The following is a 25,043-nucleotide window of genomic DNA, read 5'->3' on the forward strand; positions in this document are numbered from 1 at the left end:
TAGCCATAAAACTGATATCTAAGCATGGGTAAACCACATTTTGCTTTTTCCCAATTTTTTATTTTTCCTACTTTTGTTAGTATTTGAGAAGTCTGTGAAGTATGTATGATAAATTTTACCTATGATGGGGTGTAAATGGCAACAACAGATAGGATCTGAAATTTACATAGACCTGGTTTTGAATCTTGCTTCTGCCCCTTTATTAGGTATATTATCTTAAACAAGTTATTTTCTGTAAGTACAAGTATAAATTTGAAATAACAGTATGGATATTGGGGTATTATTGTAAAGATTAAATAATATTTCAAATAACATTACCTACTAAGTATTCTGTAATTGGTGGCTTATCTCAAAAGTGTTTGAGTTGTACAGATTGATATTTAGGGAAACAGTAATGTGAGTGATGCTAAATACATTACTGTTAACTGAAGATTTTTATTTCCCTTTAGCAACTTTTATCTAAGTGTCCCTGGAAGGAATACAAATCTGATTCTGGAAAGCCTTACTATTATAATTCTCAAACAAAAGAATCCCGCTGGGCCAAACCTAAAGAACTTGAGGATCTTGAAGGTAATACAGAAAAAAATAATTTTTAATGTTAATTTTTTACATATCTATGTCATTCACCTTGAAACAATCCTTTATATATAGGATTGTTCAAACACAGGTCTTATTTTTAAAAATTAAATGATTAGAACATTTTAAATGGTGTAACAGTTTTATGGGCTCTTATTTTCTTGTTGCTCTAGATATCAGTTCTATAGATTTTAAATAGATTTTTATTTGATTTGATTCCACTGAAACTAGGATACCAGAATACCATTGTTGCTGGAAGTCTTATTACAAAATCAAACCTGCATGGTGAGCTGCTTTGATAATTCATTTTCTGTCATTATTTAACATTTTTAGAGTTTGTTACTAATAATGTTCACTAACCATGATTGGGTAAATCTGCAGTGAGAAATCTCTAATTAAAAATTCATTAAAGGGTTATATTATAAATGAGCTTGTGACTTTTAAAATTATACTTTGATTAAAAAATTAATTTACCATTGGAAAATTGAATAAGGGCATCATGTACAATAATTTAAATACAACTGTGAGTGTTGGTGTATACATACAATATGTGATTTAACACATGTAGCAGATAGCAGAGAGCCTTGAGTTCAGTTTAAATTTTTTAATATATTGTCAGACTATACATTTATTGCTAATATTATTTTAGCACAACATTGTAAAATAGCCTTTATGTTATGGGAGAATTAAACAAAATGTCCTGCTTTACTTACAAAGGGAGTATTTTTCATTATTCTCAACTGTTCAAAATACCCCTGAAAATCTGGAAATACTACCTAATATGAAACCCAGTTCTTCAAATAGCAGAGATTAGAGTGCGAATTGAAAAGTTAGTTCTTTTACTCTTATTTCTAATAGAATCTGGTATCATAAATTATTAATTTAAAAGCAGTCGATTTTAGAAATGGAGGCTATAATAGTCTGCAGTGTGGAATGACCTCTGACAGTAAAGAGAATAAACATTTCCTAAAGGCTCTGTGGTCTTAAGTCTAGTTACCTTTTTCTTGTGTCACATAATTAGCTTATTAGATCATCATTGTATCCTAAAAATACGTTAATTTATGTTAGTAATGATGACTTCTTTTTGTCAGACATTATCAACATATTTTCAGAAATGGTTTACATTAAAGGGGGATAAGTTTTTAAAATATTTTCATAAAGTTCAGCTTTGTTACTTTCATGGACCACCTCATTCGCTAATGATGCTGAATACTTTTGTTACCCATAAAGAAAAATTTACTTTAATACTGAATGCACATCTTTAAAGCTCTTTAAATTTCTATACTAGCATTGGCTAATAATAATATTGTAGATAGGTAGATTGCCATTTTATTCATGTGAGAAATATCAAGCTCATTTCTGATATAACCCTACTACAGTATAGTTGATGTGTATAACTATCTATCTACCTGTCAATGCTAGTATTTTGTGCTGGAATTTCATCATGAATTTGGTCTCATTTTGAATTTGGTATCTTTTAAAAAAAAAAAATAGTTTTACCCCTGGGAAAAATACTATTTTGTTCTAGAATTATACAGATATTTTCAGAGTTTTTGCAGTAGCCAGCAGCCTTTGGGAAAGTAGCAGTGTGCAGAGAAACTTTCCTAAAAACTGCTGTTATTTAAATTTGTCTTCATTCTTTAATTGCTGCCCTGGAACTTTGGAGCAATAATTTGCTCTGAAAAAGTTTGTTTTTTCGGATGGTAAATTAAATCTTATTGTATGAAATTTCTCTTTATCTCCCTTTAATGTTTATTTTCATTGATTATATTTAAAAACCATGTCATGTGACTTTTCTTTTTTCTCTTTAATAGCAATGATCAAAGCTGAAGAAAGTAGGTAAGTAATTTTGAATATCAGTACGATTTACAAATTTGGTGTCTCCTGTATATAGCATTCTTGTTTCAACTATTTGCTTTATAGTATAAATAGTATTTAACATGAGGGTGATTGTTTGATGTCTTTGGAGGATTGGGAGCAGGGAGAAGGATATTCACTCAAGATATACAAATGACACTTTACTAGACAGTGATTGTTGGAATTTGGATTGCATCCTTTGAATTAAGGCTGTTTTATAGAAAAGTCCGAAATTTGGTTTGATTTAATTTGGGAATAGGTGAAATACATATGTCTTCCTGTATTCAGGTTTCCCTTTTAATATATGAAATGGATAAAATTTAAACTTCTTACAGAAATTTATGATGTATATAATTCAATCTGATAGTAGGGCATTTTGTGAACGAAAACAATTACTGGACTTTTGGAAGTGCAGAGTGTTGCATGAGTCCCTATCCTATATTATCCTGAATGTTTGCTCTGTTAAATCAAAGTAATCCAGTTTCATTCTGTGGTTTTCATCTTTTCAGGTGGCTTATAGTTTGCCACATTGCCTTTCTCCCTTTTATAGTTACTCTTAGTCATTTGATTTTGTGATAAAAACTAGTATTTTTTGGCTTTCTGATCATTACTTAATGAGATGACCTGTTTTTTGTTGTATTTTTAATGCATAGTAAGCAAGAAGAGTGCACTACAACATCAGCAGCCCCGGTTCCTACAACAGAAATTCCGACCACCATGAGCACCATGGCTGCTGCAGAAGCTGCCGCTGCTGTTGTTGCTGCTGCAGCCGCCGCCGCTGCCGCTGCTGCTGCTGCCAACGCCAGTGCTTCCACCTCTGCTTCGAATACTGTGGGTGGAACTGGTCCAGTTGTTCCTGAGCCTGAAGTTACTTCAATTGTTGCTACCGTTGTAGATAACGAGAATACAGTGACAATTTCAACTGAAGAACAAGCACAACTTACTAGTACTCCAGCTGTTCAGGAACAGAGCATGGAAGTATCCAGTAATACTGGAGATGAAACAGCTAAGCAGGAAACCATAGCTGAGTAAGTTTAGTGACTTTTGTACATCAGTACCAGACTTCATTAATGCAAGAAATTGCCAGTTCATGTGGTGGCCATTGAGTGCTTAAAATTTTTTTGTGAATCAGAACATGAGAATTTAGATAATGAATTATTATCTAAAACAATCAAGGCTGAATTTTGCGAAGTCATGCTCTTACACTGTTGGAAACTAATCCTCAGAAGGTTTAGGAAGCAGAATTCAGAGGTAGAGGATGCGGTACAAATTTAAAACAGGGTACCAACCACCTTAGCCGTAATTTTAAATCAAAACGAATGCAAAAAGTCCGTGATTATTAAAATAACAAAATTTTAAATACAGGATTAGTACTATTTTATTTTACAACAGACTCAAATATGACTTAGCAAAGCCCTGAAAGGAAGTGCTAGTTTGATCAAATAGAAGCAAAAATTAAGTAGACAAAAATATTTAGTAGGGTGTATGAGCAAAACTGTTACTGTAATTAAATTGCTATAACTTTTTTTTTTTTTTAAAGATTTTATTTATTTATTTGACAGAGAGAAATCACAAGTAGATGGAGAGGCAGACAGAGAGAGACAGAGGGAAGCAGGCTCCCCGCTGAGCAGAGAGCCCGATGCGGGACTCGATCCCAGCACCCCGAGATCATGACCCGAGCCGAAGGCAGCGGCTTAAACCACTGAGCCACCCAGGCGCCCCGATTGCTATAACTTTTTAATATGACAGACAGCTGCATCTGCCAATTTATAGTTTACATGTACTTATGTTCCATGTCATGTGGTCATATTTCATCTGGCTGTGCTTTATACAGATATATAATTTGAGCCATGCTTCTTGATTTTAATGATGTTCACATACGTTTTAAGAAACTGTGAACCATGGTGTAAAGTTTCAAACATGAACACCCATCTTAATATTTAGGCATACTGATCTCACCCTCCAACTCCTTCTTGTAAATATATTTTTGAAAATTTTTCTTATGTGTTTCCCAAAGTTGAAAATCATTTAAAATTTTTCCTGTTTTAGAAGTTGAAAAAGGGGGGAACCTGGGTGGCTCAGTGGGTTAAAGCCTCTGCCCTCGGCTCAGGTCACGATCCCAGGGTTCTGGGATTGAGCCCCACATCGGGCTCTCTGTGCAGCAGGGAGCCTGCTTCTCTCTGCCTGCTTCTCTCTGCCTGTCTACCTACTTGTGCTGTCTCTCTCTCTTTCTCTCAAATTAAATAAATAAAATCTTAAAAAAAAAAAGTTGAAAAATCTATATGGTATATTTGAAGGCATAGAAGAGTAACGTTTTATTTACATCTTTTGGCCCTTTTTTAAAATTTTTTTTTTAAGTTTTATTTTTGTTTTTTAAGAGATTTGAGAGAGAGAGAGCACGTGTACTCATGCAGGGGAGGGGGATAGAGGGAGAGGGAAGGCAGACCCCCAAGCCCACTCCCCAAGCCCTGAGCCCAACATGGAGCTCTATCTCAGGATCCTGAGAGCGTGATCTGAACCAAAAGCAAGAGTCACGTGCTCAACTAACTGAGCCACTCACACACCCCTGTTTTATTCTTTAAATAATCTTTACACCCAGCTGGGGCTCCAGCTCACAGCCCAAGATCAAGAGTTGCATGCTCTGGGATGCCTGGGTAGCGCAGTCATTAAGCGTCTGCCTTTGGCTCAGGTTATGACTGAGCCCCACATTGGGCTCCCTGCTTGGCGGGAAGCCAGCTTCTCCATCTCCCACTCCCCCGCTTGTATTTCCTCTCGCTGTGTCTCTCTCTGTCATATAAATAAGTCTTTAAAAAAAAAAAAAAGTTGCATGCTCTTTCAGCTGAACCTGCCAGGCACCCTCCTTCTGCCCTTTTTCTATGCACTTAAAAATATATGCATTATGGGGTGCCTGGGTGGCTCAGTGGGTTAAAGCCTCTGCCTTCAGCTTGGGTCATAATTCCAGGGTCCTGGGATCAAGCCCCTGCTTCCTCCTCTGCCTGCCTGCCTCTCTGCCTACTTGTGATCTCTGTCTTTCAAATAAATAAAAATCTTCAAAAAAAAAAAGTGTATGCATTATATCTATTTTAAACCTATATGTGATATCTTTTATGTTGACATAGCCCATCATGTTGAATGATGGCATGTTATTTCATTATTTACATATATATAATTTTAGTGTTCTGATAGATATTTAAGCTTTGGGGGATAATTTTTTTTAATATCTTTTTATACTCCATTTTTTTCTGCAGTAATTTGTTTTTCATAATTTTAACAACAAATAGTTCCTGTTTATTTTCTTTCTAGTATTTCCTTAAGTGCCTGAATCATTATAATCTTCTTGTTTTAATTACTGCATTATAGACCATTTATAGCTGTTACTTTGACTGGGCCCTTTATACTATTTCTGATAATTTTAAATAAATTTCCCAAAGTAAGGTTCCTTGACTCAGATGGTGGGAATATATTTTTTGTAGTTGTTAATATTTGCTCTAGTCCTTCCTTGAAGTATTCTACTTTTTGTTTACTGCATTTTCCCCCTTTATATATAGGAAGGGATGTCCTTTTCATTTCATAAAGACCACCAAACTGGTAGAGTTGGTAATTCTTGGGTATGTTAATTCTTTTTGTTTGAGATCAGTATTTGGCATACTTTTTTTGTAAATTATCAATTAATATTTTCAGTTTTGTGGATCATCAGTTCTGTCCCAATGATGCAGTTCTGCTAGGGTAGCACACAATAAGCCATAAACAGTATATAAACTTTGAGTAAAAAACTATTTGCAGAAACAGACGATGGGCTAGATTTGGCATATGAATTGTAGTATTCCCGTCCTGATTTAGAGCCTTAGCATCTTTTTTATATTTATGCCAATTTGCCCAAATCCTTAGTTATTAAGGCACTGAAATGAAGACACTGGGTAAGTTTTATAGACCATTTAAAAGTATTCATTTGTGGATTGCTGGAATTAATGTTTCAGTATAATTGTTACTTTTAGAGGCCCCCATTTCCCTAATAACTGTTTCAGGAAAAAACTATTAATTTTATGCCTTTATGTTTAGGTAAATGTGTAGGATTCATATAAGAAAATTTATTTTGAAATTGTAAAATTTAACCTCAGTAGTGAACACTTAAATAATGAAGATATTGCTTTTCTAAGTGAAGCAAATGTTTACTTAAATTATAAAATGTTTGAATTTCCCTCTAGTTTTACTCCCAAAAAAGAAGAGGAGGAAAGCCAACCAGCAAAGAAAACCTATACCTGGAATACAAAGGAAGAGGCAAAGCAAGCATTTAAAGAATTATTGAAAGAAAAGGTACTAAAGATTTTTTATATGACATAATAATTATCTAATAAAGTTACTATTTAATGCAGTCAGTACCTTGATGTCCTTATTGAAAATAGTAACTTCATAAACTGTCATAACCAAAAATGAACTAAATTTCCCTTTTTTGAAGAATATTTTTATGAAACTGATTTTCACCAAAAAAACTCTTGTGTACAAAAAGAAATTTTTGTGTACAGCATACTATACAGTACATTCTACCTCTGTATTGTTTTTATTCAAAAAACTATTTACCTTTTAATCAAAGGTCTTATGATAAGTACTCTTGCTCTGTTAAATATGAGTTTAAGCTTTCTTTTTAGTTTATATGTATATTACCCAGGTTTGCCTTGGTTCAATAAGAAATTATTAGACCTCTTTCAAACTTGAGCAAAGGGAAGTGCTTGATGTTTGCAGTGAGTATTATACTTTATTTCCTGTTGTATGACTTTTACAATATTTGTGCAAAATTTTAATTTTGTCATTAAATTATTTTCAGCGGGTACCATCTAATGCTTCATGGGAACAAGCTATGAAAATGATCATTAATGATCCACGATACAGGTAACACTTAAGGTTTTTAATTTATTTTTCCAACCCTAGCATGTTAAAAATTGTGTAAAATAGTGTAATTTTTAACTATCATTGTCTTCTCTTAGATACCAATAACAGTTGTTTTATGTCAGATATGAACCAGAAAAGCCAAAAGACATGTCATACAATTTGAGTACAGATGAAATTAGAAATTTTTTAAAGTAGAAATTATTTTCTGTAATTGTTTCTTAATTTTTAATATCTTACTGAAATTTTCATATTTAGTGAATGAAATCATTTTTTTTTCAAAGCATTGACATTTGATCGTCCTACCTTCATTTACTCTTACATGGTGTTTTTTCAATTTAGTGCTTTAGCAAAGTTGAGCGAAAAAAAGCAAGCCTTCAATGCTTATAAAGTCCAGACAGAAAAAGAAGAAAAAGAAGAAGCAAGGTCAAAATACAAAGAGGCTAAAGAATCCTTTCAACGTTTTCTTGAGAATCATGAGAAAATGACTTCTACAACCAGATACAAGTAAGATTTTTAGTAATGCATGGTATATGTTTATTGCACTATTCCTGTGTCATTTTTGTCAAGTGTAGTAACTGATCCAATATGGATGTTCATTAAAGCTAAGTAACTGTGAGTTGGGGGAGTTTCGTAAGGGACAAGGTAAATCAGTGTTAAATGTGGAATTTAACTTTATAGACTTACTGAATTATTAATTAGAGACTAAAACAAAGGAGGGGTAGATTAAATGTAATAATTAAAGCCTGACTTCTTTCTGCTTAATATAAGAACTGAGGAGTGCCTGAGTGACTTCGTCGGTTAAGCATCTGACTCTTGATCTCAACCCAGGTCTTGCTATCAGGGTTGTGAGTTCAGGCCCTGTATTGGGCTTGACACTAGATGTGGAGCCTACTTAAAAAAAATACATATATATACACACACACACGTACACATACATGTATATTATATATAATTTGAAATTTAGCATTTTTGCAATAAGGTAAGTCCATTTTCCATATGTACTTTCTTATTTTCCTGAGTTTTCTAGAACAGCATTGGCAAAATTTCTTCATTTCTTTAAATAGTCCAATTTTATATATTACCTAAATTTCTGGCAACTTTTTGAAATCTGCAATTTAGTTCCATGGACAGTTTGTTAGTATCTGTAGCTACTCTAAGAAATAAAATCTTTACTACAAAACATGGCTCAGTTAGAATTATCTGCTCCTTGGGTCCCCTGGGTAGCTCAATAGGTTAAGTGTCCAACTCTTGGTTTCAGTTCAGGTCATGATCTCATGGTCATGAAATGGATCCCTACATCGGGATCCTTGCTAAGCTGAGCATCTGCTTGGGATTCTCCCTCTCCCTGCCTCTCCCTTCCCCTCTCTCCCTCCTCATTCCTCTTCCTCTCACATAAATACTTTTTTTTTTTTTTAAGATTTTATTTATTTGACAGACAACAAAAGAGGGAAATCAGTAGGGTGGGTGGGAAAGGGAGAAGCAGGCCTCTTGCTGAGCAGGGAGCCCAATGTGGGGCTCGATCCTAGGACCCCAGGATCATGACCTGACCTGAAGGCAGATGCTTAACGACTGAGCCACCCAGACGTCCTTCAAATAAATAAATCTTTAAAAAAGAAAAAATTGGGGCACCTGGGTGGCTCAGTGGGTTAAACCTCTGCCTTCAGCTCAGGTCATGATCTCAGGGTTCTGGGATGGAGCCCCACGTCGGGCTCTCTGCTCAGCAGGGAACCTGCTTCCCTCTCTCTCTGCACCTGCTGCTCTGCCTACTTGTGATCTCTGCCTGACAAATAAATAAATAAATAAAATCTTAAAAAAAAATTATCCACTCCGTCTGTAGGGAGGAATGGAGGCCTACGCTATTTTGTTCATTTTCTATTATTTATCCAAGAGTTTTTCTGTATAATATACTCATGAGTTCAGAGTGTTCATCGGGTCGTTTTAAGCTTACCATAAAATTAAAATAGCTTAAAATGAATTTTTATTGAGTAATATAAAGTAACGTTTCATTTTTCTACTAGAAAAGCTGAGCAAATGTTTGGAGAGATGGAAGTCTGGAATGCAATATCGGAACGTGATCGTCTTGAAATCTATGAAGATGTTTTATTCTTCCTTTCAAAAAAAGAAAAGGTATTATTCATTCTTAGTTGTTAGTATTTATAGGTAAAACAAGATATTTCTTCATTCTGATTAGGAGTTATTTTATACCATGTCCATTTTTGTTTGCTTTATTCGGTTTATGTGGTGTAGCAGATCTCCTTATGATAAATGGATAGCTCCTGTAATAGTACTGATGTGGACACCCGAGGTGCAGATTTATCCAGCTGTTACTTGAATTGTCGTTAACTGGCTATCTTCTGCCCACTTTGAAAGATACTTTTTTTTTTAAAACTCATTAGGTTTTTAAAATACTCAGTAATTTTGTTTGTAATGCATTTATGTAAGTTTTCTATAGAAAAATGTCAGTAATATATAATTGTTACCACTAAAAGGTGCTTGCAGGATAGTGTTTTAAAACACCTCACATCTATTTTATTATGCAGTAAGTTATGGGTTACTCATTCTTCAGATACCTAGAAATGTAAGTATTAACAGAAATTTGAACATAACTGAAAGTGGTTGAAGACTGTGGAATTTGCCTATTGTGTGACTTGCTGATAGTAACTTTAGTTTTCGACTTCTTTCTATAATGCGTAGTTACAAGAAGAGAGATTTATGGAGTTGTTGGGGAGATATGGTTTCCAGATTCCAACTTCTTAAAGAGAGGAAATAAAAATTGAAGGTCGGCAGTTACCAGGTTAAGAAGTTTGACAGGATCATTGGAAAATTAGTGTTTATTTTTAAAAAGTTAATTTAAAATAAATTGGGTAACATGAAATTTGGGCATCATTTAGAATGTAAAGAAACTCACTGATTGCAGTTCAAATACCATACTTTCTTTGAACCTCAAATGTGTATTCATTCTTTTGATTTAGGAGCAAGCAAAGCAGTTACGGAAGAGAAATTGGGAAGCCTTAAAAAACATACTTGACAATATGGCTAATGTAACATACTCTACCACCTGGTCTGAAGCCCAGCAGTATCTGATGGATAATCCAACTTTTGCAGAAGATGAGGAATTGCAGAGTAAGAATATAATGACTAATAAGGAGAAAGTTTTTTTTAGAAGTCCGATAACAAAAAATTATTTTTTTTATTAGATGACTAACTGAATTTTACACAATTGTTTTTTGTTGATTCCCACTGCTTTTTTTTGTTTGTTTGTTTAGGTTGGTGAGGGTCAGAGGGAAGGGGAAAGAAAGATTTTTTTTTTTTTTTTTTTTTTTTTTTTTTAAGAGAGAGATTACAAGTAGGTGGAGAGGCAGTCAGAGAGACGGGGAAGCAGGCTTCCCGCTGAGCAGGGAACCCGAAGCGGGGCTCGATCCCAAGACCCTGGGATCATGACCTGAGCTGAAGGCAGAGGCTTAACCCACTGATCCACCCAGGCGTCCCGGAAAGAAAGATCTTGAGCAGACTGTCATACCTAGCCTGATGCAGGGCTCAGTCTCCCAATGCTCATCTTGAACTGAGCGAGAATCAAGAGTCAGAGACACTTACCCATCTGAGCCACCAGGAACCCCTTGTTCGGGGTTTTGTTGGTTTCCAAGTAAAGTATGATTGAGTTTCATTATTCAAGTAGAAAATACTAACTTTATCAAATATTAAAATATCTGGTATGTTTGTCATAGATCAAGTCTGAATTGTTTTTTGCATTTTAGTGTAATTTAGTTTGAACTAGATTAATTACCACAGTTTTATTCAGACTGTCTCCTTGAGGTAATGGCTTTAGAGATTTGCAAACACCAAAAATTGTACTAGGATTATCCTGCTTTAAGCTTACCCAGGTTCTTGTTCTGACTTACCAGTTGCTTTTTAAATTACAGCTTTGTGGGGGCACCTGGGTGGCTCAGTGGGTTAAAGCCTCTGCCTTCGGCTCAGGTCATGATCCCGGAGTCCTGGGATCGAGCCCCACATCGGGCTCTCTGCTCGGCAGAGAGCCTGCTTCCTCCTCTCTCTCTGCCTGCCTCTCTGCCTACTTGTGATCTCTGTCTGTCAACTAAATAAATAAACAAAATCTTAAAAAAAAAAAAAAATTACAGCTTTGTGAATTACCCTTGTGAATACCGTGCGTCATTCAGTAGGTGTTAGTAGGGCCTAAAATTCTATCTTGCAAAAAAGCTCCTTGGGTGGTTGTAATGTTGCTGACAAATTTTACAGTAACATCTTTATTTTCCTTAACTGTGTCTTGTGCATGGTCTTTATTTCACCCTCAAATTCAAGGTATCTTTTAATGAGGTTGTTCGAATTTTTTAAAACATTTCCTATTTAGGGGCACCTGGGTGGCTCAGCAGGTTGAGCCTCTGCCTTCGGCTCAGGTTGTGAACTCGGGGTCCTGGGATTGAGCCCCGCATTAGGCTCTCTGCTCAGCAGGGAGACTACTTCCCACCCACCCACCCACACCCCTCCCGGCTGCCTCTGCCTACTTGTGATTGCTCTCTGTCAAATAAATAAATAAAATCTGAAAAAAAAAATTAAAAATAAAAAGATAAGCATTTCCTATTTAGATGATTATGAGTCATTTGAGTTTAATTACAAGTGAATTTGAATTTAATTACAGGTGAATTTGAAATTTATAGAAAGTTAATGTAAATAAACTGCTTTTTTTACTGATACTGGACATTTTAATTTTTTTCTTAACTGGGAAAATCTCTAGACATGGATAAAGAAGATGCTTTAATTTGCTTTGAAGAACACATCCGAGCTTTAGAAAAGGAAGAAGAAGAAGAAAAGCAGAAGAGTTTGCTGAGAGAAAGGAGACGACAGCGTAAAAATAGAGAATCTTTTCAGGTAATTAAAAATCTCTTTTCTATCTTAATTTCATACTATGGTTAGTGAGTTTCAATAGTGATTGAAACAATTTTGAGACTCCCTCATCCCAGATCATTAATTTGGGCTTTGTGGAGGATCCATATAAATTTAACTCAAGGAGAACAGCCGTTTTAGGCCAGGGAAACATAAAAGGCTGTAGAAAATTTGATATTTAAGGTGAGCACTGATAAATCGATTAAGGTTTCACTTGGGAAAGAGGAATAGCATGAGAGAAGACTGAAAAAATATGTGTGATGAATCATTAATATTTGTTGACTTTTAGTGTCTGGAGAATAGTAGGGAATGATACGGGGTATATAGTTTGGGGATGAGCCATAGTTCTTAAATGCTGTACATAGAAGTTGAAGTTGTATATTCTTTATGTAGGCCAGTGGCTCATTTTCATCTCCAGTTCCTTAACCTCTGTTTAATAGAGAATGTCATGGGTTGCCTGGGTGGCTCAGTGGGTTCTGCCTTCAGCTCAGGTCATGATCTCAGGGTCCCGGGATCGAGCCCCCCATCGGGCTCTCTGCTCAGCAGGGAGCCTGCTTTCCCCTCTCCCTCTACCTGCCTCTCTTCCTACTTGTGATCTCTGTCAAATAAATAAAATCTTTAAAAAAAAAAAAAATAGAGAATGTCATGGAGTAATGAGTTTTTGCATTTCATATTTCACCAGATTGCTCGTTTCAATAATATATTAATAGCAGTTAGCATTGTTTACACGCTATACATTTTAAATTGATATTCACTTAAATTTTTATTATAGCCTTCTAAGAGTTGTTACTATTCTTGTTATATCCATTTATATAAAATAAGGAAATGGACTTGAGAGGCAAAATGACTTACCCAGATTCAGTGACCGAGTAGTGGAGCCAGAATTTAAATCTATACAGTCTTTTTTTTTTTTTTCTTTAAGATTTTATTTACTTGAGAGAGAGAGAGAGAGAACATGAGCAGTAAGAACGAGAGAGGAAGAAGCAGGCTACCTGCTGAGCAGGGAGTCCCACATGGGAATGGATCCCAGGACCTAAAGTCATGATCCAAGCCAAAGGCCAATGAGTAACCAGCTGAGCCACCTAGGATCTATTCCACTAACACTGTATTAAGATCAATGGTAAATATAGTGACTTAGATTTATTTCCCCTTTAATGATAACAGTTCTTTGGCATTGGATAAGGCACATTGCCACTCCCTGAGGCAGGAGTACTCAAAACTTAATGTGCATCTAAATCATCCTAAGGACTTTTTTTTTTTTTTTTTTAAACGTAATCTTTGTGTCCAATGTGGGGCTCAGACTCAACCCTAAGATTAAGATTCACATGCTCTACCAACTGAACCAGCCAGGCATCCCACCTAGAGGCCTTTTAAATAAACTCTTACTATCATGCCAAAGTTCACTAAACCATCTTAAATGCCATAGCCAAAAGCATTCCTTCACAGTCCTCTTTCCATGAAACCTTAACATTTCTTACTCTTAGGCATTCTTTTATTGTAGTGGTTTCCTGTAGGGTCATTTCAAGAATTCTTAAAACCACAGATTTCTGGAGCTTCACCCCTAGAATTTGATTCAGTACGTCTAGGATAGGTTCTGAGAATTTACATTTCTAGGAAGTTCCTAGGTGATAGTGATACTTCTGTCCCATACTTTGAGGATTGCCCTAGGCTATTAGCCTTTTATTTATAATTAGGAGTTTGTTTTTCGCATTATCACGTTTCATCTTGGAAGAACTTGAAAGAATAGTTCTCTGTTTTTCTTAAAGCCAATGATGTAGAAATTTTACTCTACTTCATGCTTTGTTTTGCTGCTGAGAATTTAGTCACATGACTACTTAGAGACAAAGGAGTGTGGAAAACCTACATTTTATTTTAACTGAACAATCTTGTGCCTGAGAAGAAGGGAAGAACATATTTTACATATTTTTAGGTTTTTTAATACTCTTTAATACTCTTCTGCAACCATTAAGGGGTCTACCTTGTGAAGGTTTTGCAGTGGTTTAAAATAAGGAGACCTTATACGATAAAATAATAATACAATAAAAATAAGGTAATCTGGGCCACAGAAAGTAGAATATATTATGTCAGTGCTGGAACTGGAAGAGAAATCCTGAGGTAAAGTCCACATGGGTCGTTTAGTCAAGCCTAAATTACGGCTATATTTCTGATTACTGTTACTAAAACTGGTATCAGCATGTTACTTTGTTTTTGCATTCAAGAATGTTTGAAGAGAAGTGGAGTGAAGTGATACATGTATGGTTTTATTCAAGACATTGATATGCCTCATATAGGGTTTCAGTATTTTAATTTTAGTAATCTTTAATTTTACCTAGTATGTCCAAAATACCATTTTAATATGGATTTAGTATTTTTTAAAGAGGTTTTTTTTTTTTGGTAATCTTCAAAATCATCATGTGTAATATACTAATGACCTATCTCAGTTCAGACAAGCCACATCTTATGCACTTAGAAGCTACATTTGACCTGTGTCTACCATATTGAACAGTGCAGGCATAGAAATTTCACAAGCAGAATTTTGGACCATATTTCTTTAGAGACATTTGTTTATAGAAATAAACACCCTATGAATTTGGGGAAGTAGGAAGTGTGACACTGTTGAGTACACAAGTCTCAATATGTTGTCCTGAAAAATCAAATACTAAAAATGGATAAAGAACAGAAATTGTAATAAGTGTATAAAGATTTAGATTTAGGGTATAAAATTAACATGGAAGAAAGGAAATAGGTTTTATTTATTTATTTTTTGTTAGCTTTTATTTATTAACAACATTCGGGAAAGGCAGAAGGAAAAGCAAACTGAGCAGGGAGTCTGATGCGCTGCTTAATCCAGGATCCTGAAATATGACCTGAGCCAAAGACAGGTGCTTAACTGACTGAGCCACACAGGCACCCTAGGAAATAGGTTATTAAGTCAGATATGAGGTTAAGTCTTGGTTCTTCAAACTGCTCTATGTATCACTTCAGTAAAATATATCCTCTTAGAGGCCCACATTTATTAATTAAAAAAAAAAACAGAAAACAAAGAAAAAAAACAGCCAGAACATATTGGATCTGAAAACAAAAAGTATATTTTACAGGAAATATGTAAACACATTCCTTAACCTTATTATCAGAGATGACACCTAATGTTTTTAGTTAACTTGTACTTCTATATATATTCTTTTAAACTGAAATAATGTAGTTTTTCAAAGATCCCTTTCTCTGAAGTGCAGAAGAGGTCTTTGCCTAAAAGGAGATGTTACTTTAATTAAAGAGCAAGTATTCTTTGTACCTTGAACCTATTTGGGATCCATTGATGCAAGAGTGTCAAATACTTCTTTTCTTAAATGTGTTTTGATGTTACACTAATATTCCAATGTCCTTAAAGATGCCTTTTCATTAAAATGGGTTTTTATTATTGTTGGGTTTTCCCTCCCCAGATATTTTTAGATGAACTGCACGAACATGGACAACTACATTCTATGTCGTCTTGGATGGAATTGTATCCAACAATTAGTTCCGACATTAGATTTACTAATATGCTTGGTCAACCGGGTGAGATTCTTTTCTTCCCAATTTATAGTTATGATAGTAGTTGGGATGGGCCAGAGAGGCAGATGGTTGTGTTGGGGAATGGAAGGGTGCTTTATTTTGTTTTATAAACAAAAAAGTAATTGCAGCTCTTTGGTTAGAGCTAGCTTTTGACTTCTTTAGTTTTTTCATTAGGATCAACTGCACTTGACCTTTTCAAGTTTTATGTTGAGGATCTTAAAGCACGTTATCATGATGAGAAGAAAATAATAAAAGACATTCTAAAGGTAAACACTGCACTTACTATTTATTGTTAATCTGTAGTATATTTTAATTATAGATGTTATTATAGATGTTATATATTAATTATTGATGTTACACTAATATTCCAATGTCCTTAAAGATGCTGTGTTTCTTGGACTTTTGTATTATTAGTGTTGACAAGATTTCTCTTTCCTAGGATAAAGGATTTGTAGTCGAAGTTAATACTACTTTTGAAGACTTTGTGGCCATAATCAGTTCAACTAAAAGGTCAACCACATTAGATGCCGGAAATATTAAGTTGGCTTTCAACAGTGTAAGTTGTCTTTACTATGAAAAACAACTAGCTTTACATTTGTACTAAATGACTACTTTAGTACAGCTTTTAATATATTCAGCTAAAAGTACTTCAGCTGTAGGCTACTGAAATGAGGATTTTACTGAGTAGTAAAGTAAAAGAAAATAATTATTTAGATAATTGGCTAATGATGAAGTTTTCTTTGCTCAAATTAACTGGTGTCATAAATTGGCTCATTACTTATAAATGATGGGATAGTGCTTAAATTAAGAATAAATTACTTCAATTGTACTATTATAACTGATTAAATATGATTTTCTAAAAGTTACTAGAAAAGGCAGAAGCCCGTGAACGCGAACGAGAAAAAGAGGAGGCTCGGAAAATGAAACGAAAAGAATCTGCTTTTAAGAGTATGTTGAAACAAGCTACTCCTCCAATAGAATTGGATGCTGTCTGGGAAGATGTATGTATGACTGTAAATTCTTTCTAATAATCTGTTTGCTTTACGATTGAAGATAATATCGTTAATTCCCTTCCCATTTTATAGCCACAAAAAGAAGCTGAATTATTTGTAGGGTATAAATTAAATATACTGAGAATATAAATTCAGTTCTGACCCTGCATTTAGGAGTATTTATTGAAAATGGTTTGGACTTAAGAGGAAAAGAAATTTAACAAACTTTGAGGGGGTGGAGCTGTCATCGTTTCTTCTTGCTGTTGTGATTCTTGTTAGTCATATTGGTATACTTTTCTTAGTATTCATGTACTCTTACCTGAATTTTTCAGATCCGGGAGAGATTTGTAAAAGAGCCAGCATTTGAGGACATAACTCTAGAGTCGGAAAGAAAACGAATATTTAAAGATTTTATGCATGTGCTTGAGGTAATATTAGTATTCTTTTAATTAACTCCACTGTTGTAAAATAAGTAAAACCATAAACAAAAAATGAATTTAGATTGATCAGAGTATCTTGCTTAAATTATTCTGCTTCAGATGTCATTATCTGGGATGGTTAAGAAAATGATTTTTCTATAGAACCTGCCTTTAAGTAAAATAAATAGCTTGCATGTAAAAATAAAGATGTGTTTGTAGAGACAGTTCGTATTTATTTCATGTCTTTGCAGTGTTTTAGAATTGAGTTCTGTAATTACTGGTAAACCTAAAGAAAAGTAAACAATTTGTTAAGCACACATTTCAAATACTACACTGTCAGATGTGTTCAGTGCACAAGGAGGTCTGGAAGATAATATAATAAGTAGTAAGTTTTTGTTAAAATAACTAAAGATAAAATTGTAAGAAGTTACTCCATTAGTTGAATAAGGGTATTTTGATGAAGACTTTAGGTGGCTACTTGTATATAGTAAATATGCTATATAAATTACTAAATTTATTACTAAATAAAAGCATTTGGTGTTTATATGGGGCCAGGCATTGTTCTAATAATTTTACAAACACTGCATATAGGAACTTAGTCCTCACAACAACCCTGTGAAGTTACAGATGAGCAAACCGAAGTAAAGAGAAGTAATTTACAGGGAAAGGATTCCAGTCCAGGCTGTTTTACTCCAGGGTCAGTGCTTTTAGAAAGTAAAATGCTACCCTGCCAGTTTTGGACATAGGGATACTTTACAACACACTGAAAGCTGGCATATATTTAATATTAGAATGATGGCTTCTTATGGTCATTGGTCACTGGAGGTCACTTAATTTTCTGTTCACTCTTCCATTGGGTTTCTTGTTCTTAATGAATTTCAGTGTTGACAACAGTTTGCCCTGTTAACATGTATCCATCCACACGCACCTTTAATAATCTAGTTGCCTCTAGATCTAGTCCTGTTGGCCTCTAAGTCTTTTCAAAGTGTGTTTGTGAGCAGCAGCATCTACTACATTACCTGGGAGCTTTTTAATAATTCAGAAACTCACGCCTCATTGGTAGAAATCCTGCATCAGAATCATCATTTCAACAAGATTCTCAAGCACTAGAATAGAATGTACATTTAATTTTGAGAAGCTCTACTCTAGCTAGTATCTTAACATTCATTGTCCCCCAGTTCATAATCATCAAGATTCTCTGGTGACCTGTGCTGGGAGTCAAGTGGTGAGGTCATAAATGGAGTTTAAGATTGTAGTATAGGGAAGGGCCAATTACATTGGAATAAGTTTTTGGCCCCTAGTAATCTGAGTCTTGGAGTTAGAAAAGGAGAAAGAATTTAGCATTCAGTGACATAGAGTAAAAGGAGCTTCCCTGCTGAGTCAGATGTTTTATTTCCATTTGTAAACCAGAGCAGAATTATTTTCAAACCCATAGATAAGTTTGGGGGCAAGGAGCTTTTACTGCAGCATTAATAAATGAATTAAAATCCAGAGAGACAACATTTCCTTTTCTGATTTCATGTGGTGTTAGAGTTAGATTATCTTAGGAGGTCTTAGCATTTGACTAGGAAGAGAATGCTCCTCCTTGTGTGGAGAAAAAAGGATTAGATTTTGCTTTATTCTGAGATCAGTCTTATCTATCTTAGTTCAAGGATGGATCTGAGATAGTTCTTTTCCGTGGTGTGCCAAGCCTAGCTCAGTGACCAAAGCCAGATTCATCAGAAAAACCATGTTTGAATGTAATTTTATTTCATTGGTTTTGAAAGTAGTGAGATTATGCCTTTCTGGAGTATATCACTTGTCCCTACTAAAGCATACCATTCTCATTCCTACAGGAAGTGCTTTCTTTCTTAATACTTGATTGTTTTTAGATGTCAGAATGAGTGGGTATAGAATGATTAGGGAGGAACAGAACGTTTTAACTGCTAATTCTTTGCAGTTTCTAGGAAGTACATCCTAAGTGTGCAAAACGAGAGTAAGATTTTTACTCTAATAAACTTGTTTTGTATACTGTTTAAAAATTCTTTATAATCTGCTTCTAAGGTAAACTTTTAAAATTCTTTTCCTTTTGCCTCTGTAGCATGAATGTCAACATCATCATTCAAAGAACAAGAAACATTCTAAAAAATCTAAAAAACATCACAGGAAACGGTCCCGCTCTAGATCGGTAAGGAAGTTTATTATGGGTACTATTGAGTGTATTGAAATATTTGTTAATAACATTATGAATGAAATTGTTATATGTATTCTATAGGGGTCAGATTCAGATGATGATGACAGCCATTCAAAGAAAAAAAGACAGCGATCAGAGTCTCGGTCTGCCTCAGAACACTCTTCTAGTGCTGAGTCCGGTAAGCATTTCTTTTAACTTGAATAGGATCCTTGACATTGGGGGGCGCCGTCACTTAAGGGTACTTCTTGGTCCTGATCTCTGAGATTGAACCCCTGCTCAGCAAGGAGTCTGCTTAAGACACTGTCTCCTTCTCCCTCTGTACCGTCCCCCTCATACTCCAAAATAAAACTTCAAAGAAAAAAAAAATCATTGGCACTTGGATGTCCTCAAATTCAGACTGTCTTTTTTTCTGTTCATGCTGCTTAGAGAGAAGTTATAAGAAGTCAAAAAAACATAAGAAGAAAAGCAAGAAGAGGAGACATAAATCTGTAAGTAAGCTTTTGTTATACTACACCTAGGTTGTTTTAGCTCTTAACTTGTTCAGTGGCAGTAGAACCCTTTTTTGCCTAGTCCTGTGCAGTCCAGGACACCTAAACTCGGGAATTAGGTAGTTTGTCTTTACCATAATCTTCAATTAAAATATTCTAGTGAGCTTTGAAAATAAACACACATCAGTGTTAAGATTCCCACTCTGGCTTTTTAAAGTAATCTTAGAGAAAGACCTAAGTATGTGTGTATGTGTTGCAGCTGTGGTGAGAATCACAAGTTTAAATAGTTCTTAATTTTACATATGCATCAAGATACCCTCAGGAACTTTTTCAAAACACAAGTGACTGGATATTTACTACCTCTTGAATGAGATTTTTTTTTTTTTCTTCATGCTGCTCACTCGAATTTATACATATCTAAGAACGGACCACTTACTTGGGCAGAGACATTGCACTTTAAATCTTGCTTTTCAGGGCATCAAGGTAGCTCAGTCAGTTGAGCATCCACCCCACACTTGATTTCTGCTCAGATCACGATCTCAGGGTCGTGGGATTGGGTTCTGTTGCTCATCATGGAATCTGCTGAAGATTTTCTTTCTCTCTCTCTCTTTGCCCCTTCCCATGCTCATGTGTGCTTTAAATAAATAAAATCTTTAAAAAATAATAGTCCTGCTTTCAGTTGCAATTTTGAGGAAAGAATTTATTGTATAATAGTCAGCCTGTTAGATGACTAAGCTAATCACAGCATTCTGTATCTATATCTGAATAAACCAACAAATACTGGGTTGGCAGAAAATGTAATGTTTGTCTACATTTACATAATAGATATAATCCTATCTTGTGTGCTTTCTTCCCTAATTTACTGAAGCTCTTTTGTGATGTTACTGAATCAGAATGTCCTCTCTCCAATGAATCTTGGAAATGTTACAGAATCCTTGAGGTTAATAATTCAAATTTCACCATACTTAGGAACACATGCCCTATAATACATGGATGTTCTTAAATATGACCTGTTATGAAGATAGTAAAAAACAGTGGTATCCTCATCAAAATGCTAATGATATTTTTTATTTACACAGGATTCTCCAGAGTCCGATGCTGAACGAGAGAAGGATAAAAAAGAAAAAGACCGAGAAAGTGAAAAAGATAGAACTAGACAAAGATCAGAATCAAAACACAAATCACCTAAGAAAAAGACTGGAAAGGATTCTGTAAGTATTCAGAATTATTTCATACCTGTGTTTCCAAAATACAAAAATGGATATTGTGGTTTATATCAGATTTAATAGACTTTTTACAGATTGGCTACCATTTGAAGAAAACAATGAAAATTCAATTTACCTCTTACACAAAATAGCTTTCCTACATACCTGCTGCAAGTGTTCTGAGTTGTCTATTTCTCAAAAATAAGTCTTCCATGACTTTTTTTTTTGTGAAAGTCTTACTTTGTAAGTTGTAAGGAGTACCACTGGACGTTTTCTACCAGATATTTAAGGAATATGGGACTCAGATTGGGGATTCTCCAGATGTGCTCAGACATCAGTACTACTAAATCTAGTTTGAAAGGGTAGCATTCCAATAACTTCTAGGAGTAATCATTGTGAGGGAAGAGATAAGGGCAAAGGTATAGGAGAGGGACTACATGCCAAAATTAACATTTTAATATCAAATAACAGTAGACTTCTTAGTTTCCATCTGTGTGGGTATGTATATAAGACAGCAAAGTAACACAAGCCACCTTAGCAGGAGTAATGCCCCTGAAGGGACCCATGGAGAATTTAGTTTGAACTCTAGTTCAGATAAGCCCTGGTCCTCCCTCTGGGTATTGTGATTCCGTTGATACAGAGGTTCTTTTTAAAAGGTGCCCTGGTGACTTTGAAGCATGCGCTTGGTGAATGAAGATTTCCTGAATACTTAATAGCACCTTAACAGTTTTCTTCTTTGTAGTCAGTTAAATGAAATCTCTGAATGGAAGGAGATAGATGAACTATTTTCTTAAGGTTGTTTTTCACAAAGAGTATTAATTTTTTTAATTGTTTTTCAGCCTAAGTAATGTTTTCCTCATAAATTTTAAATGTTTATCCTTAAATCTTAAGTTTTTATCTTAGGATAGTATGCTCAAAGTATACTTTTCTGTAATACAAAACACTTAGAAGGCAATCAAGAATCTACAAAATTAACAAGGAATATAGTGCCTTAGGTAATGAGCACCTAGCTTTATTAAATGGAAACAAAATGTTGTATATTCAGTAGTGTAAGAGGAAGGGAAAGAAACCATGGTTTACCATTCTGCCTGATTTATATATTAATGCAAAATGAAAGTAGCATCATATAAAAGTCTTGTCCTGAATTCTGCCCTATAAAACCAGGGAGTAGTTAGCAACTCATTGGGAGGCTTTTGGGAAAGAGCAGTTCTAAACCCTGTGATGGACTTGTTTCTGTAGAAGACAATCCATATATTTTGGTTCCTTTTTCTCAAAGTTTCAATACTACTTAACCTTTTGAGTACTGACATTAAATGTAATTGTATTCAATGTCTTTTCAGGGGAATTGGGATACTTCTGGCAGTGAACTAAGTGAAGGGGAATTGGAAAAGCGCAGAAGGACCCTTTTGGAGCAACTGGATGATGATCAATAAATTATACCAAATATATGTTTACAGTATGATTTAAAGTCGAATTCAGACCAGGGACTCTATTTTAAAGTTCAATTGAAATAACACTGGGTTTTAATTATATCACAGGAAAAAAAAAGTGCATTTAAGTATTGTTATTGTGGACTTTATAAAAAGCAAAGGAAATTGAAAATAACTTTTGATTCTGTATCAAGAATCATATTTTCATACGGTCATAACTGTCTTTCTGTGACCCTTTCATAGGGCACTGCAGGATGGATTAAAGGTGGCAATTTACTGATAACTGCAGATGTCTCTACTTTGTTCTGAACTCTGAGTCATGAGGCGATTTGATTTACTTTATAGAAGTTGGATTTTGAAGATATAATGAAAATTTTTTTGATACTTAGTAGTACAAAAAAAGCACCAGCAACTGACAAAACTGCTTTTTTGTGCACTACCCAACTGGTTAAAGCTGATATGATCTTTTATGGTGAACACAGAAATAGGTGTTCTTAATGGAAACCTGGTAGACCCTTAACGATAGTGGTGCTAATGAGCACTACTATAATAAAGCCACCGTTATTTTTTATGAAACATCTGAACATTTTAAAAAAAGGCTACTGTGAGGGCATTATTTTGAGGTGATGTTTAAAAAGTTAACATCAAATCAAATTGTAAATTAGTTTAAATATATTGCCTTAAGGACCTACTAAAGAATGTGCCACCATACTTTAAGTGATAGTTGCAATATCCTTGTCTGAAACAAAAATCAATGTTGACTTAAACATTTTCTTTAACAGTTGTCTTTTTTTTTTTTTTTTTTTTTTAATCCGATCTTTTCTCTTACTTTTTTTCATTGAGGAAGTCTTTTACCTTCCCTATTCACTGAGAAGTATTGACTTCGTGGTACACATTCTAAAGCATTTCTGATTTGAATATTTTTGTACATTTTTATCAATTATTAAACCTTCTCTTCTAGCGTGTACTAGTATTTATTTCTACTTAAACTACTCAGCTATAAAAAAAAGTTGTATGATCATTTAAAGATACTAAATCCTTGAAATTTTGCTTCATCTTACCCACATAGCTAGGTTCCTTTCCTTTTTAATATTTAAGAATATTATAAATCAGTACATTTGAGGCCCCTGTAATTTGTTTTTGATCTACAAATTTCCTATAGAAAACTTTAGAGAGGCAATGGTTTGAAGGTAGAATACTCTTTACTTGCTAACTTTTGAAGGTTGGTAATGTAATTTATACTATTTTCCTTCAGTGCAGGAGATTTTTTTAATAAGTAAATTTTAGCACATAGTCTTTGGCATTAGATATTTTTTTATTTTGGACACTTCAAGCGATCCTATTTCAAGTTGGAATTTAGAAGAACAAAAATTAATTCACTTTTTTTTCCTTCACCATTCTAATGAATTTGAGAAGTTCAAATGACCAGGACTGCTTTTTCCCATCCCTGCATACTTTTGCAGTTAAATCTAGCATCCACTGTTGAAAGCCTCAAAAAAGGGTGGGGGTGGGGGGTTATTTCTAAACTTTTCTCTGCCAAGTCATTTTTCTGCTGTGAAAACGGACATGACTGTGGAAAATGAGAATCACTATCCTTAGAAGATGTGAAGTAATCAAGTTGCTTGCTTAAGGTTAGTCTCTTATTGTATATTAGAACCAAAAAATATAACAACTTTGGCAATCGGGAGTTGCCTAGATTTAATTTTCAGAGGTCTCATAATGAGTTAATATTGCTAATCATGTCAGACACTTGACATGGAAGTCAGTGGCAAAATCTTCAAAATGCATATGATACTGGCAGAAATACTAGTGGTGTTTCATAAGAGAATTTAATTTAGAATCTGTAAAATTTTGTTTTAATTCCATGAATGATGATTTTTTAAGTGCAACTTTAAAGTTTTAATTTTTCTATTTAAATAAAAAGTTATTGATATGTTTTAGCATGTCCTCAAAATAGATTTCTGTATTTCTTAGAGATACTGTCTTATCACCTCAAATTCCTACAATACAAATTCAAGTTTCTCTATAGTTCACCCATGAAAATTATCTGACCTAAAAATAAAACTATTGAATAAATGGCTACTCAAAATATAACGACATTATAAAAGATGTAATTGAAGTGACTGTAATCCTTGTCTACCTTTAATGAGCCCATCAAATGGGATTTAGTTACCAAAAGGTACTGTACAGTCTGAAGTCACAGGTGATGGGAAGATTAGGTTTCTCAATTTTCAGTTTGGTAAAAGCTGAAATGTCTTAGATGTTCAAAAAGGGGTTTGAACAAATGTGTTCAAACAGGAAAGTGTATTTATTTTTAGATGAGGGGAAGTTATATATTCAGTTAAGCATCAGACTTTGGTAAATGTTGAGTTTTTCTTCCTCTGTATCATTAATATTAGTTACTGGTTAAATTTACTAATACATTTATTATTATAGTAGTCAAAATCAGAATCTTCAGTATTTGATGTTTTTGTTTTCTCCCAGTCCAGTAATTCCTATATGGGAAAATTGAATTTGTATGAAAAGTTAGTCAAATATGATGAATTCTTTGCACTTTCCCAAGTT

General features: G+C 34.4%; 1 protein-coding gene across 23 annotated transcripts in view; it reads left to right on the forward strand.

Moving 5' to 3' along the window:
* Positions 1-24,418, forward strand: part of PRPF40A (pre-mRNA processing factor 40 homolog A) — a gene marked incomplete at its 5' end in the record, with an annotated part of 57,436 nt that extends 33,018 nt beyond the window's left edge. For 9 of the 23 annotated variants that reach the window (XM_082689899.1, XM_082689912.1, XM_082689919.1 and 6 more), the window contains 20 exons: positions 450-570; positions 808-861; positions 2,391-2,415; positions 3,087-3,461; positions 6,639-6,747; positions 7,256-7,320; positions 7,660-7,824; positions 9,339-9,447; positions 10,293-10,443; positions 12,071-12,204; positions 15,660-15,774; positions 15,934-16,037; positions 16,211-16,327; positions 16,635-16,772; positions 17,096-17,191; positions 19,263-19,349; positions 19,437-19,533; positions 19,782-19,843; positions 20,923-21,054; positions 22,389-24,418. In XM_082689899.1, the coding sequence (XP_082546025.1) occupies positions 450-570; positions 808-861; positions 2,391-2,415; positions 3,087-3,461; positions 6,639-6,747; positions 7,256-7,320; positions 7,660-7,824; positions 9,339-9,447; positions 10,293-10,443; positions 12,071-12,204; positions 15,660-15,774; positions 15,934-16,037; positions 16,211-16,327; positions 16,635-16,772; positions 17,096-17,191; positions 19,263-19,349; positions 19,437-19,533; positions 19,782-19,843; positions 20,923-21,054; positions 22,389-22,481 (2,349 nt within the window). In that variant the 3' untranslated portion in view covers positions 22,482-24,418. The remainder of the gene's footprint in view (positions 1-449; positions 571-807; positions 862-2,390; positions 2,416-3,086; positions 3,462-6,638; positions 6,748-7,255; positions 7,321-7,659; positions 7,825-9,338; positions 9,448-10,292; positions 10,444-12,070; positions 12,205-15,659; positions 15,775-15,933; positions 16,038-16,210; positions 16,328-16,634; positions 16,773-17,095; positions 17,192-19,262; positions 19,350-19,436; positions 19,534-19,781; positions 19,844-20,922; positions 21,055-22,388) is intronic. The other 14 variants (XM_082689902.1, XM_082689906.1, XM_082689920.1 and 11 more) reach the window with 3 other exon arrangements.
* Between the last annotated feature and the right edge of the window lie 625 nt (positions 24,419-25,043).

This window comes from Mustela nivalis (assembly GCF_964662115.1).
Source record: "Mustela nivalis genome assembly, chromosome: 11".
Classification (NCBI taxonomy): Eukaryota; Metazoa; Chordata; class Mammalia; order Carnivora; family Mustelidae; genus Mustela; species Mustela nivalis.